The sequence below is a fragment of the Mixophyes fleayi genome, chromosome 5, assembly GCF_038048845.1.
Source record: "Mixophyes fleayi isolate aMixFle1 chromosome 5, aMixFle1.hap1, whole genome shotgun sequence".
Lineage (NCBI taxonomy): Eukaryota > Metazoa > Chordata > Amphibia > Anura > Limnodynastidae > Mixophyes > Mixophyes fleayi.
Genome location: NC_134406.1, coordinates 17,735,074 through 17,749,377, shown reverse-complemented (window position 1 = coordinate 17,749,377; position 14,304 = coordinate 17,735,074). Strand labels below are relative to the sequence as shown.

The window sequence follows — 14,304 nt, the reverse complement described above, 5'->3', positions numbered from 1 at the left end:
GTTACTATTGGCAACCTATTATTTATTTATTTTTACCTTACAGAGGTAAATAGCAAGTTAAGTAACTTTTAAGCATGCACCTCATAGTCATTTTTCTTAGCTGTCCTCCTACAAATCATTATCTCCTTTTCAAAATCTCTCTGGAGGGGGTGACCAGTATGGTTGCCAATCACACAGACTCTCTGCTTGTTATGTGATGGCAGAGGGGGGAGGATTTCACATTACATAGTGCAGACAGAGCTCAGATGGCTGTTTCAAAGTCTCTCTGCTTACTACATCATGTGCCATGTGACACTGGTTCGCATGGTAGACTCATGACAGAGTGGAAATTGTATAGAATTCTGAAACCTTCATAGCATCCCAAAGAAACAATCCAAGGAAAAATGGTAAAGCTTTTTTTTTTTTTTTTTTTAGAGCATGCCACAGTGATTTAGGTTTAGAGGGAAAAAAACATTTTTTTTCCATGAAATTGCTGCTTTTTAAGATGCATTAATTTCCTGTTTTAATACATGAATGAATACAAGTTGGAAATATCTTTGAAACTCACATAATCTTTAAAACTCCTAACATTTAACAGTACAACCAATTAAAGCTAATTTTAGTTTATATGCAACATCGATATCATTGTCCATCTTTACTCTGTAAGTAGTGGAACCTATTTCCTAAAGTAGTAATAACAATCTGTGTTTAGTGTTTTTATGTTTTGTTTGTATTTCCTCTTCGGTAGGGCTGTCTAAATAACTGTGGTATTAAATCTAACAAGAAAGCACACACCTACTTCTTAGTAAATATATTTTTGTTCCTTAGACACCATCATATTTAGTTAAGTCATTAAGCTTTTTTTTTCTTTTTAGTTCTTACAAAATTGTCCTTTCTCTTTACTGTGCAGATAGCAGACTCTGGGATGAACACAGATCTCATTTCCACTCCAGTCCTGAATCTGATTTATAGCAAGTCCTCAACAATTTGAGCTGTAATTAAATTAAGTTTGAATTCCCCATTCTGCTTTGTCTTCATATATTTCCAGCACTTTCTTTTGTCACTGCACAGATTGTTTTTTTGTTTTTTTTACCAACTCACTCTTTTAATTTAATAACTTTAAATTCCCAACAATCTTCTGTAGATCTTGTGAAGACTAATTACTAAATTTAAAATTCTGTGTTTAAGGTGATCTTTCGTATCATTCCCAAAAATGGATCACGTTATGAGTAAATGACAAATTTTGTGGTTTTATATTTTTATAAGTATTGACCTTTATAGTTTGGATGGTGAGAACAAAACTTAATTCCTTCACTGAATGACTGGAAATCTCGGTATTTGGTAATTGTATGGACGCCACTTGAATCGCTATAAATAATACAAGATTGTAAATGGACTATTTTGGTTTTTCGTGTTGAAGATGTTCATTGCCTGTCTCTCTAACTGCCATCACAGGCATTATAACACTGTTTCCCAGAACACCCACCCTAAAATCCCGCCAGTGCAAATAGGTAGCGAGACGACAATCATATAGCTGATTTCGGATCTACCTGGACGATAGGATAATTCATTCATTGTCTAGTCACTGAGCAGCATAATTAACAAGTACTGATATATCTGGGGGAGATTCATATGCCAGTACAATAATAGCCGGTTATTCAATAGCCGGTACAATAATGAGTGTCTGCAGGCAACAGTGAAGCATGGTGGAGGTTCCTTGCAAGTTTGGGGCTGCGTTTCACCAAATGGATTTGGGCATTAGGATAAATGGTGTCCTCAATGTTGAGAAATACAGGCAGGCACTTAACCATCATGTAATACCATCGGGGAGGCGTCTGATTGACTCCAAATTTATTCGGCAGCAGGACAACGACCCCAAACATACAGCTAATGTCATTAAGAGCTAATTTCATCGTAAAGAAGAACAAGGGGTCCTGGAAGTGATAATATGGCCCCTACAGAGCTCTGATCTCAACCTCGAGTCTGTCTGTGATTATATGAAGAGACAGAAGGATTTGAGCAGTCTATATATATATATATATATATATATACACAGATCTGTGCTTAGTTCTCCAAGATGTTTTGGAATAACCTTCCTGCCTTCAAAAGTTCCATCAACAACTGTGTGCAAGTGTACCTAGAAGCACGAATGCTGATTTGAAGGCAAAGGGTATTCACACCAAATATTGATTTGATTTAGATTTGGCTTCTGACCATTTACTTTGCATTTTATTAATTGATAGAAATAAACTATTAACACTTCTATTATTGGAAGCATCCGTACTTTGCAGAATTTTTTCCACACCTACATATATATATACAAGTTAACCCGTGCATGATACTCATGCATTCTAGTCAAATCAAGCTACTTAAGGTGTTAAAAAGGTTCTTGCCATGCATTTGGGCCATAGCCCAGGCCTCAACCACCAACCACTCCCCACTGTCACCCCCGGCAACCACCAACCACTCCCAACTGTCACTTCTCCTTCAAGAAATATATATATATTTTTTAAATCTTTATAAACACTTTTAACAATTAACAAAATAAATTAACAAATTAAAAACATCTTAGTATACCAAATTTCAGCCCTTTTTGAGTTTTTTTTTACACACACACGAAGAATTTAGTAGGTCAGTGTATAACTCTGCCCAGCAGGTGGCGCTGCAGCTTGGTTTTATTTTTTACACAGGCAGACTAACACACGCCACTAGACATTTATATTATAGATATATATATATATATATATATATATATATATATATAACACTCACAGAGCCCACTTTATTAGTTATTAGCCTGTTGAGGCAAATATCTAATTAGCCAACTATGTGGCAGCTTCTGAATCCATAAGAGCATGCAGACATTGTCAATAGGTTATGTTGTTCAGACCAAACACCAGAATGGGTAAGATATAAGTGGCTTTGACTGTGGAATGATGGTTGGTATTAGACGGGGTGGTTTGAGTATCTCAGAGACTGCCGATCTCCTGGGATTTTTATGTGCAACAGTTTACAGAAAATTTTGTGTCAAAAAACATCCAGTGGGCAGCAATTCTGTGGGAGAGTTCAGAAGAGAGTGGTCACGATGTATCAAGCTGTTGTACCCATGCGGTACATCAGTAGTAGGCAAAAGAGCATTTCTGAATGTACAGCACTTCGAACCTGGAAGTGGATGGGCTACAGCTGCGAAGACCACATCGGGTTCCACTCCTATCAGATAAGAACAGGAAACTGATACTACAGTGGCCAAAACTGGACATTAGAAGATTGGAAGATTCCCTGGTCTGACGAATCTCAATTTCTGCTGCGAAATACAAATGGTAGATCCGAAATTTGTCGTAAACAACATGGATACTTTTATGGTTATAGTCTACTCATAATCTAATGGCTATTTCTAGCAGAATAACACGTCATGTCACAAAGCACACATCATGTCAAGCTGGTTCCACGAACATGACAAAGATCCCTGTGTTCGCCAATGGCCTCCACAGCCACCAGATCTCAATACAATAGAGCACCTTTGGGATGTGGTGATATAGGAAATTTGCATCATAAATGTGCAGCCAGCAAATCTGCAGCAACTACGTTATGGACCAGAATCTCCAAGGAATGTTTCCAACACCTTGTTGAATGCATGCCGTGAAGAATTCAGGTTTTATGGGTGCAAAGGGGGGGGGGGGGTCCTAACTTACACTATAAAGGTTACCTAATAAAGTGGCCACTGTGTGTGTGTGTGTGTATGTGTGTATTTATATTTATAGATGTAGCAAGTATCTTCTAGCACGATTCTGATGCCATCTAATTCAAATGAATTAGAAGTTTGTCTTGCACTACCATGACCTTTACATGGCTAATCACATTTAATTTTAAATTGATGAATTGGCACCATGAGTGGTCATGTTAATTTTTCGAGTGAACATGATAAAATAAATATATTGTATAATACAATATAATATCCCATTTAGCCAAATGAAGTATACAATCATTGTATCAAGTCCTGGAGCTAGTAGGAACATGGTAAATAAACAAAAATAGCAGAATCTCAAGAAATAATATGGGATGTCCTAAATATCATCGTCATCACCAATTATTTGTATAGCGCCACCAATTCTGCAGCAGCGTACAGAAAATATTTGTCATTCGCATCAGTCCCTGCCCCATTGGAGCTTACAGTCTAAATTCCTTAACACACACAGACTAGGGTTTATTTAGTCAGCAGCCAATTAACCTACCAGGATGTTTTTGGAGTGTGGGAGGAAACAACAACATGGAGGAAACACGCAAACACGAGGAAAACATACAATGAATAGCATTAAATATATAAGGGTCTACATAAGTTATATAATGTGAACAAGTTTTTGAAGCGACAAAAAAAACCAGCATGCAAGTAATCAAACACTGTCAGTTGATGAAATTGGTGTTTATAGTTTCCTAAACAAAAACAGGGTGACAATTTGTGATAAAATCTGGTTAGTGAGGTGAATAAATGAATCTTTACCATACATACTAAGATTGAGACTATGGGGTATATTTACTAAACTGGATTTGAATAAGTGGAGATGTTCCCTATAGCAACCAATCAGATTCTAGGGGGCATATTCAATTAGGATTCCGGTCCGCGGGATCGCGCCGGAATGGGCCGCAAACTTAATCCACGGATTAACGTGGATTTTCGTTCTCAGCCCATAGGGTTGCGTACGAAAATCCACGTTATTGCGGTACCGTATTACTGGCAATAGTGCGCACTTTCTGCGGTAATGCACGTTACCGCGGACCGGAATCCTAATTGAATATGCTCCTAGCTGTCATTTTGTAGAATGTACTAAATAAATAAATGTACTAAGTTAGAATCTGGTTGCTATAGGCAACATCTCCACTTTTTCAAACCTGCAGTATAGTAAATATACCCCCATGTGTAAAGGTTGTCTAATCAATATATTGAATGAAATGAACTGTAATCCAACGACTTGGTACATCAAGAAGATTGCCACAATCCACAGAATATCTTAAACCACTACTGTGAAAATGTAAAGCAACTACGCAAGGTAACATCACCATGCAAATATCCAGATTGTCAAAGTTATGCAAGATCTGCCTACGTGCCACAAATGGGAAGAGGAGCCTTGCAGCGAGTGATAGGTGGAGCTGTAACCTGAGACGTTTTGGGTTTGGGTTGTTTTTTAGCCCTGAAGCTTCTTTAGGGAGTGTTCAGTTTGAATACCAAAAGCCTATTTATATGTTTAAGCTGCAGAAAAAATGTCATTAGTTATACCATTTGCAGAAGAGATGAGGCAAGCGGTGTGGGGACTTTATCCGCCCTGTGTGCCCGGTTTTCAGGTGACACATAAACGTGAACAACAACTAGTGTGTATGCTCATTTGGTCCAGAGAATGGACATAGGCTTTCATGAATTTATTTCTTAAGTAGACCAGGAAAATGTGTTGCGCTTGTGGAGACAGGCAGAGAGAAGGAAGTTTGACTCCTGCGTACATCATCTCTCTGTCTCTAAAGAAAATGAAATAAAGATAGTGAATTCTTAGATCTTTTAAATGTAAAAAAACAGTAATGTTCAATTTTTCGTTTACCCTTTTAGGAAATGCAGTCTGCAGAGAATATATCCAGCCACTTTTACATTTAATCAGATTTTCCCAGGTCCCCGATTCTGACACTGTGACTCCCGGTTACTTGTGAACTTTTGAATCGGCAAACTTTTCAAGCTGTTAGATGAACTACTCCTTTCTCGTTTATAAGGTGCTACAAATTCCGCAGTGCCCGACATTTAGCATACAATCAACTGAGTACAAGTAAAACATAGTAATAAAACATATAAAATTAATTACTAGTGCAAATCGAACAAGTATAGATGGGAGTAACACATTTACAAGTACAAATGCATAAGTGAAGTAAGTATAGAAACAGTCATCACATACATTTTTGTTTCTTTTGTGCCCAGCAATAGCAGTAACCTTTTTGACTTTAGTTTTAAATGTACCCAGTTATTTAACTCTTGTTTGGAACGTCTCATCACTGGCATAATTCTTGCCTAGCCATTGGATTTAACCGATAGGCATCGCTTGTATCTAAAAGCATGTAGGAAACTGTTGCTAGCTTAGTTTTACAATGGAGATCCGTGGAAAAGAAACCTTCATCTATATAAATGAGTAGATCTTAGAAGGAAGTAAATGTAGCAGAGATTATATATGCAATTCTAAGATTTAAATCAATTGGGTCAAAACCTATTCACATTGTGCTTTGATTCCATCACAGAGGAAGAAAATGTCATCAATATACCTAATCCACAAAAGTATATGTTCAGTGTAGGGATCATATTAATTATGGTATACAATTTGTTTACTTCTAACATCCCAAAAATAAGTTCTTGTAAATAGGAGCACATATATCGACCATTCCACTTCCAGTTAACTTAAGGCAATATTGAGAATCAAATATAAAATGTTTGTTTTTAAGTATAAACTGTAACAATTCAATGATGAAATTGTTGAAATGATTATCCCTCTTGTCATTAGACTAAAATAATTTGGTTGCAACATCCCTTCCTTTATGAGGGAATATAATGGTTTATTGTCACATAAAACATTTAGATATTTATTGTTTTCTAAATACTTGAGAACATCCATTGTGTTTCTTGTAGAGGAATTTAAGTTTACAGCAAACCTTTTTTTGCATAGATCACCTCAAGCTGAAACAGTGGGGTGTTCAGAGGGTAGAGTTGGATAACTATGAATCTTTTGTAGAACATAGAATGTTGGTGTAACTGGAAAATCTTTCAGGAATTCATATTTACTCATACTGATGATGCCCAAACAAACTTTTGTAATCTAACATGATCAGTTTTAGTTTTAAACTTGATTGTACTGTTAGAGGATAATTAGAGAGTAGCTTTATTGTAGATGTTCCTAAACTGCTCTGTGGTATGAGATCTTGACCTGTAAATCCATATTGTTTGCCTTATCTCAGGGTTATATTACAATGTCCTCTAATTCGCCAAGCGCTTTCATTGCTTTGCCTCAGTTTATTTGTTGGCAAATCTAAAATTTCCTTTTGTACTCTATTAATTCTGTTACAGCCACACATTCATATTTGAGAGTAGATTTACTAACGCTTCTAAAAAGGAAAGTGGAGGTGTTGCTTATAGAACCAATCAGAATCTAGCTGTCATTTTTAAAAACTGTACTAGATTAAAGATAGCTGGTATTTAATTGGCTGCTCTGGGCAACACCTCCAATTTCCTGTTTAGAATCTTTAGTAAATCTAACTCTTGGTGTGAATCTAGATTTATTTTTTAATACTTGTTGCCCATCATTATTGTTGGCTCCAGTTTCTAGTTTTAGGCCCTCCGAATAAAGACCATTTAAATCTTTTATGTTCAATGTGAATTAGACAAAGCGAGAGCACATCACTAGTTTGTGCCTTGTTTCCTGCACTCATGTTATAAGACTTACTATGTTGTTTTCTTTTCTGTTGATCAGTACATTTGAAATCCCTGTTTTTGCCATAATCCATGGAATCTCTATAACCCCCCCCCCTCCTCTCTTAAAATCAAATGAATGACTTATTGCTTGATTTATTGGTGTCTTTTTTTAGTTTAGATCTTAATATCTTTATAAAGCTTCTTATGTACAGTAATCTGGTCAGTGTGTATTTGGGCAATCTTTATAACTTTAGCCCAATTATCGCTATCATATTCTAGAATGTTCCTTAATTCTGTTGAACAGGTAGTTAGTGTTCCTGTTTAAGACTAAACATTTCATCCAAAATTTCTCAATATGGCAAGATGTATTTTAAAGCGTCCTGTATCATCTTTAAAATAACACTAGGTAGATTACACATAGGCAAACCGAGGCGGGGGGGGGGTTGTTAGTGCCTGGAAAACCCCCTCCAAGCCTGGGGCACTGTATAATTGAGGTGGCTGGACCCTGCCCCCGCTTCACATGGCTCTGCTGGAAAAGAGAGAGCTGGGTGCCCTTAACAGTAGTACACGCAGCATTGCCCGTATATATTATGGGGATAGGAGTTGGAGAGCAGCCAAGCACTGTCTAAAATTATAGCCACACCCCCATGCATGCTGGTCACGCCCACTGGCGGCGTGGTGTGGAAACCCCCATCTGCTAATTTTGCATTTGCCCCTGATTACACTAAGTTTTTAAATGCTTAAATCTCATTATTTGAGTCTCCTCCAGGATTGATAAAGTAAATCATCTTTAACTAGAGAAGTGTTTCTTGTTTCCATCAAGGGAAATACTCAAAGAATTCTGTCACATATCTAACTCTCCTCCTAATTTAAAACCTTCCACGGGCAACAAAATGTATGCTGTGTTGACATTTACAACAATTCATATCGCAAAGGGGAAAGAAAGTCCTTTAATACATGTTATTCACAAGCTAAAAAGCCGCCACCTAGAGGTAAATTTATATGAAAAGCATTATATAGTCACATAAAAGTAATGCCTGAATTCTACCATATAAATAAATAGGACTATAAAAATCAATCATTTGCAAAGGACAACAGAGGAATCCACAGTGCTCAATTTAGGTTTTTTTTTTCAATGTTTTTATTTTTAGAGTAATATTTTGACATAATAATTTTGTTTAGAAATGTATATTATATTTACATATATTGCCTCCTTGCAAGTCACACAATGTTATAGATATATGTAGGGAAAATACGGTGATGACCTCACACCAAGGCTAAAGTCCTTAGATCACATCTAATCCTGTGATTCATTGACACACCTTCAAACAGTGCTATTAGGTAAAGAGACAGAATAGCTGTAATGAATGCAAAGGAAACAGACAAAAAACTAAATATTTGTCAATATTGGGAAGACGTACATAATTTAATGAAGAAACGTGACCTGCAAAAGGATTTACGTTGTGTGTCCATGTGGCATGCAATATGCACGCAGAGCCATTAGACCAGTCAAGGTCAAAATCCTTGAACATATGTAAAATATTCAGTTGATTAAACACACTCAAAATATTGTCGAGCATGACGGTAGACTCACAAAAATCAATTGCATGGGTAATAGATGGACCAAGAAGAAAAGTAGACATGTAAAGGCTGCTGTCACAACTTGAGATAAAGTGGATGCTCAAACATGGGACACTAGTACCAGATGGTCTCAACACAGACATAGATTTGGGGGGGGGGGGGGGGGTTATTGAAAGATTTTATTATTACATTATCTACATTCACTTTTATTTTTTTTGTCATTGTTTTTATCACATTTTTCAGACAACAACCTATGAATTTTAATGTGGCTTACTGTGTTTTATTTTTAATTATTTTATTTTTTTGTGTTGTGACCTAGTAATAGCCTAAGAAAATCTGTAATTTTTACCCAAGCAATGATAATAACAGACGTAAACATAGGTCTATCAAAATAACCATATCAAATATTTAAGCGTTAAAACCTGCTTTATTAATTGGATCTTTAAAAATAGATCCATCATCTACCCATGAAATCTGGTGTTTTGAAACTAAGAAATCATTCCTCTCACTCATCGAGTTCATAGTATGTTAAAAGCACAGCGGTGTAAATAAGTTTTTACCCCCCCCCCCCCCCCCTCTTGATTTTTGCGTATTTGTCACACTTAATTGTTTCAGATCTTCAAGCAAAATTTAAGTTAGGCTTAAGACAGCATGAGTAAACAGAAAATACAGTTTTTAAGTGATCATTTCATTTATTGAAGGAAAATTGTTATCCAACACCAACTGGCCCTGTGTGAATTACTAATTGTTACTCATTCAACCAATGAACCAAATTGAATTGATAATTGGGTTCAGTTAGACTGGACACAATCAGGCTTGTTTACCACGAGCCCTATTTAATCTAAACGTCACTTAAATAGAATCTTTCCAGCAATGTGTCATCCACTAAATCACAAAGGAACCCCGACGAACATCTATGGAACTGTAGGCCTCGCTCGTCTCAGTTAATGTCAGTGTTCATGATTCCACCAAAAGAAAGAAATTGGGGAAAAATGCTATCCATGGGACAGTTGCAAGTCCAAAACCACTGTTAACCAACAGGAACATAAAGGCTTGTCTCACATTTGCTAAAAAATACATTAATGACCCCCATTCCTTTTAGGCTAATGTTCTGTGGACTGATGAATCAAAAATGGAACTTTTTGAAAGACATGGGTCTCGTTACGTCAGGCGTCAAACTAATACAGCATTCCACAATAAGGACATCATACCAACAGTTAAACATGGTGGTGGTAGTATGATGGTGTGGTTATGCTTTGCTGCTTCAGGACTTGCCATAATTGAAAGAATCATGAATTCTGCCCTGTACTGAAAAATTCTGAGGGAGAATGTCAGGTCATCAGTCCGTGATCTGAAGCTCATACGCAATTGGGTTATGCAGCAATACAACGATCCGGAGCACCTTTGCATGGCTCAAAAGAAACAAAATTAAGGTGTTGGAGTGGCCTAGTCAAAGCCCTAATTTGAGTCCGATTGAGATGCTGTGACAGTACCGTAAACGCACAGTTCCTGCTCGAAAAACCTTCCAATGTGACTGAATTAAAGCAATTCTGCAAAGAAAATTGGGCAAAAAATTCCTCCACAGCGATGTGAAAGACTGATCCCCAGTTATCGGAAGTGTTTGGTTTCAGTTCTTGCAGCTAAAGGTGGCAGAGCCAATTATTAAGCTTAGGGGGGCAAATTTTCACATGGATGGTCGAGGTGTTGGGTGCCTTATTTCCTTCAATAAATGAAATAACCATTTGAAAACTGTTTTGTATATATAAAAACAATTGGGGGATCAGCGCTTCCCACGTGAGTGTGAGGTGGGGCAGCCAGGGGAACAGGAGGCTAGGAGTTGGTCTGGGGCTCCTAGATAAAGCAAAACATAATATACATGGTTCCCCAGCGCAATACAGAGTGAAAAGGATGTATAAAAAATGATGCAAAAGTTGAAGTATAAATGGCAAAACAGGCTTAAAAACCATGCATAAGAAAAGCTGGAAATATAAAAATCAATATTTAATAGACAAAAATAATAGGGGTTTTTTTCAAAAACAATGGGGGCTAGGTTGTAGGAATAAAATCATAAGTCTTTGGCATCCGGTATAGGCACACTGACCACTGGATTCCAATTCAGGGACAACTAAAAAAAAAAAAAAGGTTGCAATTTTGTTATCTCTTATCTGGGAAGGGTGGGTAGTGCACTTACCTTCCTTCCCAGGTAGCTACGTCCCGCTGCTGTCAAGTAGAACTGATGACCAATTGTAGAGATCCCCCAGGGCCGTGGACTTCTCCTATGGACTCGCTGGAATAGTTCAATACGTGCAGTGAGTTGCGCGCATGCGCCCGGTTGGCGTCGGCGATCTAATGATTTCTTTGAAGAAACAGTCTCCTAGGTATAATTAGTGAGAGCTATGTGAGAGCCGCTCTCAGCCAGAGGTGTATTCATTGGAATCCGCTGGGTGGTGAGAGTTGTCCACACATGCGCCTAGAGTGAAATTTGGCGATTCTGTTCTCAGTGTGTGGATAAGAAAGAATCAATGTTCAAAGTAAAAGTTGGTGTCAAATAAAGTGTCCTACGCGTTTCACCCCGCTAGGGGCTTCCTCAGGGATATTTGTAGAAGCATTAAAGGAAGTAGTGCTTCCGTGGATCCTTAAATGCTTTTTTTCAAATGTTTAAAACGGATTTTCATTGGTTAGATTTTCAGAGTGGCATAGCTTCAGACACTCCCTGCGCCTCTCCTTCAGCGTTATATCGGGAAGGAGAGGATTTACATAATAAAGTATGTTAAAGTGCAGATACATAATAATTTTGTATCTGCACTTTAACATACTTTATTACTCTCACCACCCAGCGGATTCCAATGAATACACCGTGGGGGATCTCTACAATTGGTCGTCAGTTCTACTTGACAGCAGCGGGACGTGGTTACCTGGGAAGGAAGGTAAGTGCACTACCCACCCTTCCCAGATAAGAGATAACAAAATTGCAACCCTTTTTTTTTTTTTGTCCCTGAATTGGAATCCAGTGGTCAGTGTGCCTATACCGGATGCCAAAGACTTATGATTTTATTCCTACAACCTAGCCCCCATTGTTTTTGAAAAAAAAACCTATGATTTTTGTCTATTAAATATTGATTTTTATATTTCCAGCTTTTCTTATGCATGGTTTTTAAGCCGGTTTTGCCATTTATACAGTTATACTTCAACATTTGCATCATTTTTTATACATCCTTTTGATTCTGTATTGCGCTGGGGAACCATGTATATTATGAAAACTGTTTTGTGTTTACTGCGGTAGTCTTTGTCTTATATTCAATTTTGTTTAAAGATCTGAAACTATGAAGTGTGACAGATATGCAAAAATAGAAGAAATCAGGAAGGGGCAAAAACTTTTTCACACCACTGTTTATTTTAATTCATGACCCTAAAGCTACGGAGACTTGCGCCCACTTTATAAGCTACACGAGTATCTGCTGAATCCCACCTCTGTATACAACTTCAAGAAAAAAGCAGTATATATGGGGTAAGATACCAGTAACTAAAGCTGGCCGTGCACACTCTGATGATGATGATGATGATGGCACAGATACCGGCTGCCCGCTGAAATGATCAGATGAAATCTTGGATGCGCAGCTTTAAAATATAGGCACTTATGAGACAAAGATTATGTACCATTCAATATATTGGTCGAGGATTTAATTCTGCATTATTCTTCTGCGGTCTCTTTGTATTGAGACTTTAATTCCAGCAGTGTTTACTTGCCTTGTAGTTTTACCATGTGTCAGCGTATATCTCTTCCATCGCACGGAATAACCCTGTCACCTATTGTTTATTTCAGAGAACCAGAGGACAGAAACGGAAGAGAAGTTTCGCTCTTGAAGAAGAGAAGCCTGAGGTCAGGATCTCACTAGTTACAATAAGAAACTGATAGAAAACCTGCTGTCTTTATACGGCGACACTTTTATTTCTGCTTTCTCTTCTGTCTGCCGTAGGAGCGTTCGCCCAGGGAGAGGAGGAGGAGGCAGTCGCTCGCTTTACATAAAAAGCCAAAATCGGAGGACTTGAGGACAGAATGTGCTGCGTGTAAAGGCATTGGGGACAATGAAAACTTAGTAAGGTACAGAAAGCTTCTGTCTTGTTTTATGCTTTTGGTTGTCAATCATATGTTAAGGTTAGATCATACAGGCCACATTATAAATATGGGGCTTATAATACGTTTTATATCCACTCTTTATTCTATGTCCATTTCTATTTCACTGTTGCTACCATGTCCTCTTCCTTTGTCTATTAGATTGCTAAGGATCCCTACTCCGAGACCACCATTAAATTAAACCTCTCTTCCCCTACCTCCATGCGTCACAGGCCAACCAGACTTACCGGGCATAGGTGCTTGGTGCTTATTTAATGTTAATGGGACAGTCCACTATGAAAGGCAACACTGGATGACTAAGATCTGCAGAATTAGTTACAGCCATTCATAATGCACCGTTCCCATTCTCTGGTCTTGTTTGTACTTCAGCTACCTAGTATCTTGGCTCATTCACAGAGAGCTAAAGCAAACTGGATCTTGTTAAAAACAGGCATCCCGAGGGAGTAGCCCCCACCAATCGAATTATAAATCTATAATTCCGCATGTGCGGAAATGTTGATGTCCAGCACGCTGTAACCCAGGAAAGGTTTCTAAGATGCCTTACCAGATCTAGATAGTGTTATCTGTCACTTAAAGTAGACCTGTTATCCCCACACATTGGAGGCGCCATCTAGTGGGCCAAGACCAGTATTCATGGGAATGCAGCCTTCATTTTAATAAGGGCCAGTGACATCTTTGGTTCCTAATGACTTGATACGTACAGCAGACATAAACTGAGGTTTACCAAGAATATAAAAATATAATAAGTTTACATACAATGTGGTAAAGGCTTTTTCTGATATATTCACAAACATTTACAAATCAGTGTACTCTTCAGTAGTCGGTTTTCAATGGCTTTTTATTGTGTGCAAAGTGCATGTTTTATTACTATACCTCCTAACTGTCCTGATTTTGGCTGGGAGATATCTTCCGTTCACAGAGCAGCGGTAGGCAGGTGCCGCGCTCCTGCTATTGGCGCATGCTGCACTGTTTGGAGTGTAAGGGTAGTTTTCGAAGGTGCAGCCTAGTGCTTTACAGCCTTCCCCACTGTGATGTGGCCACGCCCCCTGATCCGATGCTGGGTTCTGAAATGTTGGGAGGTCTACATTACAGGTGCTCCAATTAAACTTTCAGAGCCTTGTGTTAATTGTTTTTGAAGGTTCCTATCCATGAACTGCAATAGGTTTACTTTGTGTAT

At 38.0% G+C, this 14,304-nt stretch overlaps 1 protein-coding gene across 2 annotated transcripts in view; it reads left to right on the top strand.

Annotated features, from left to right (window-relative positions):
- Positions 1-14,304, top strand: part of PHF14 (PHD finger protein 14) — a 167,671-nt gene that overhangs the window by 64,502 nt on the left and 88,865 nt on the right. For both annotated transcript variants that reach the window (XM_075211746.1, XM_075211745.1), the window contains exons 16-17: positions 12,816-12,872; positions 12,970-13,094. In XM_075211746.1, coding sequence (XP_075067847.1) covers positions 12,816-12,872; positions 12,970-13,094 — 182 coding nt within the window. The remainder of the gene's footprint in view (positions 1-12,815; positions 12,873-12,969; positions 13,095-14,304) is intronic.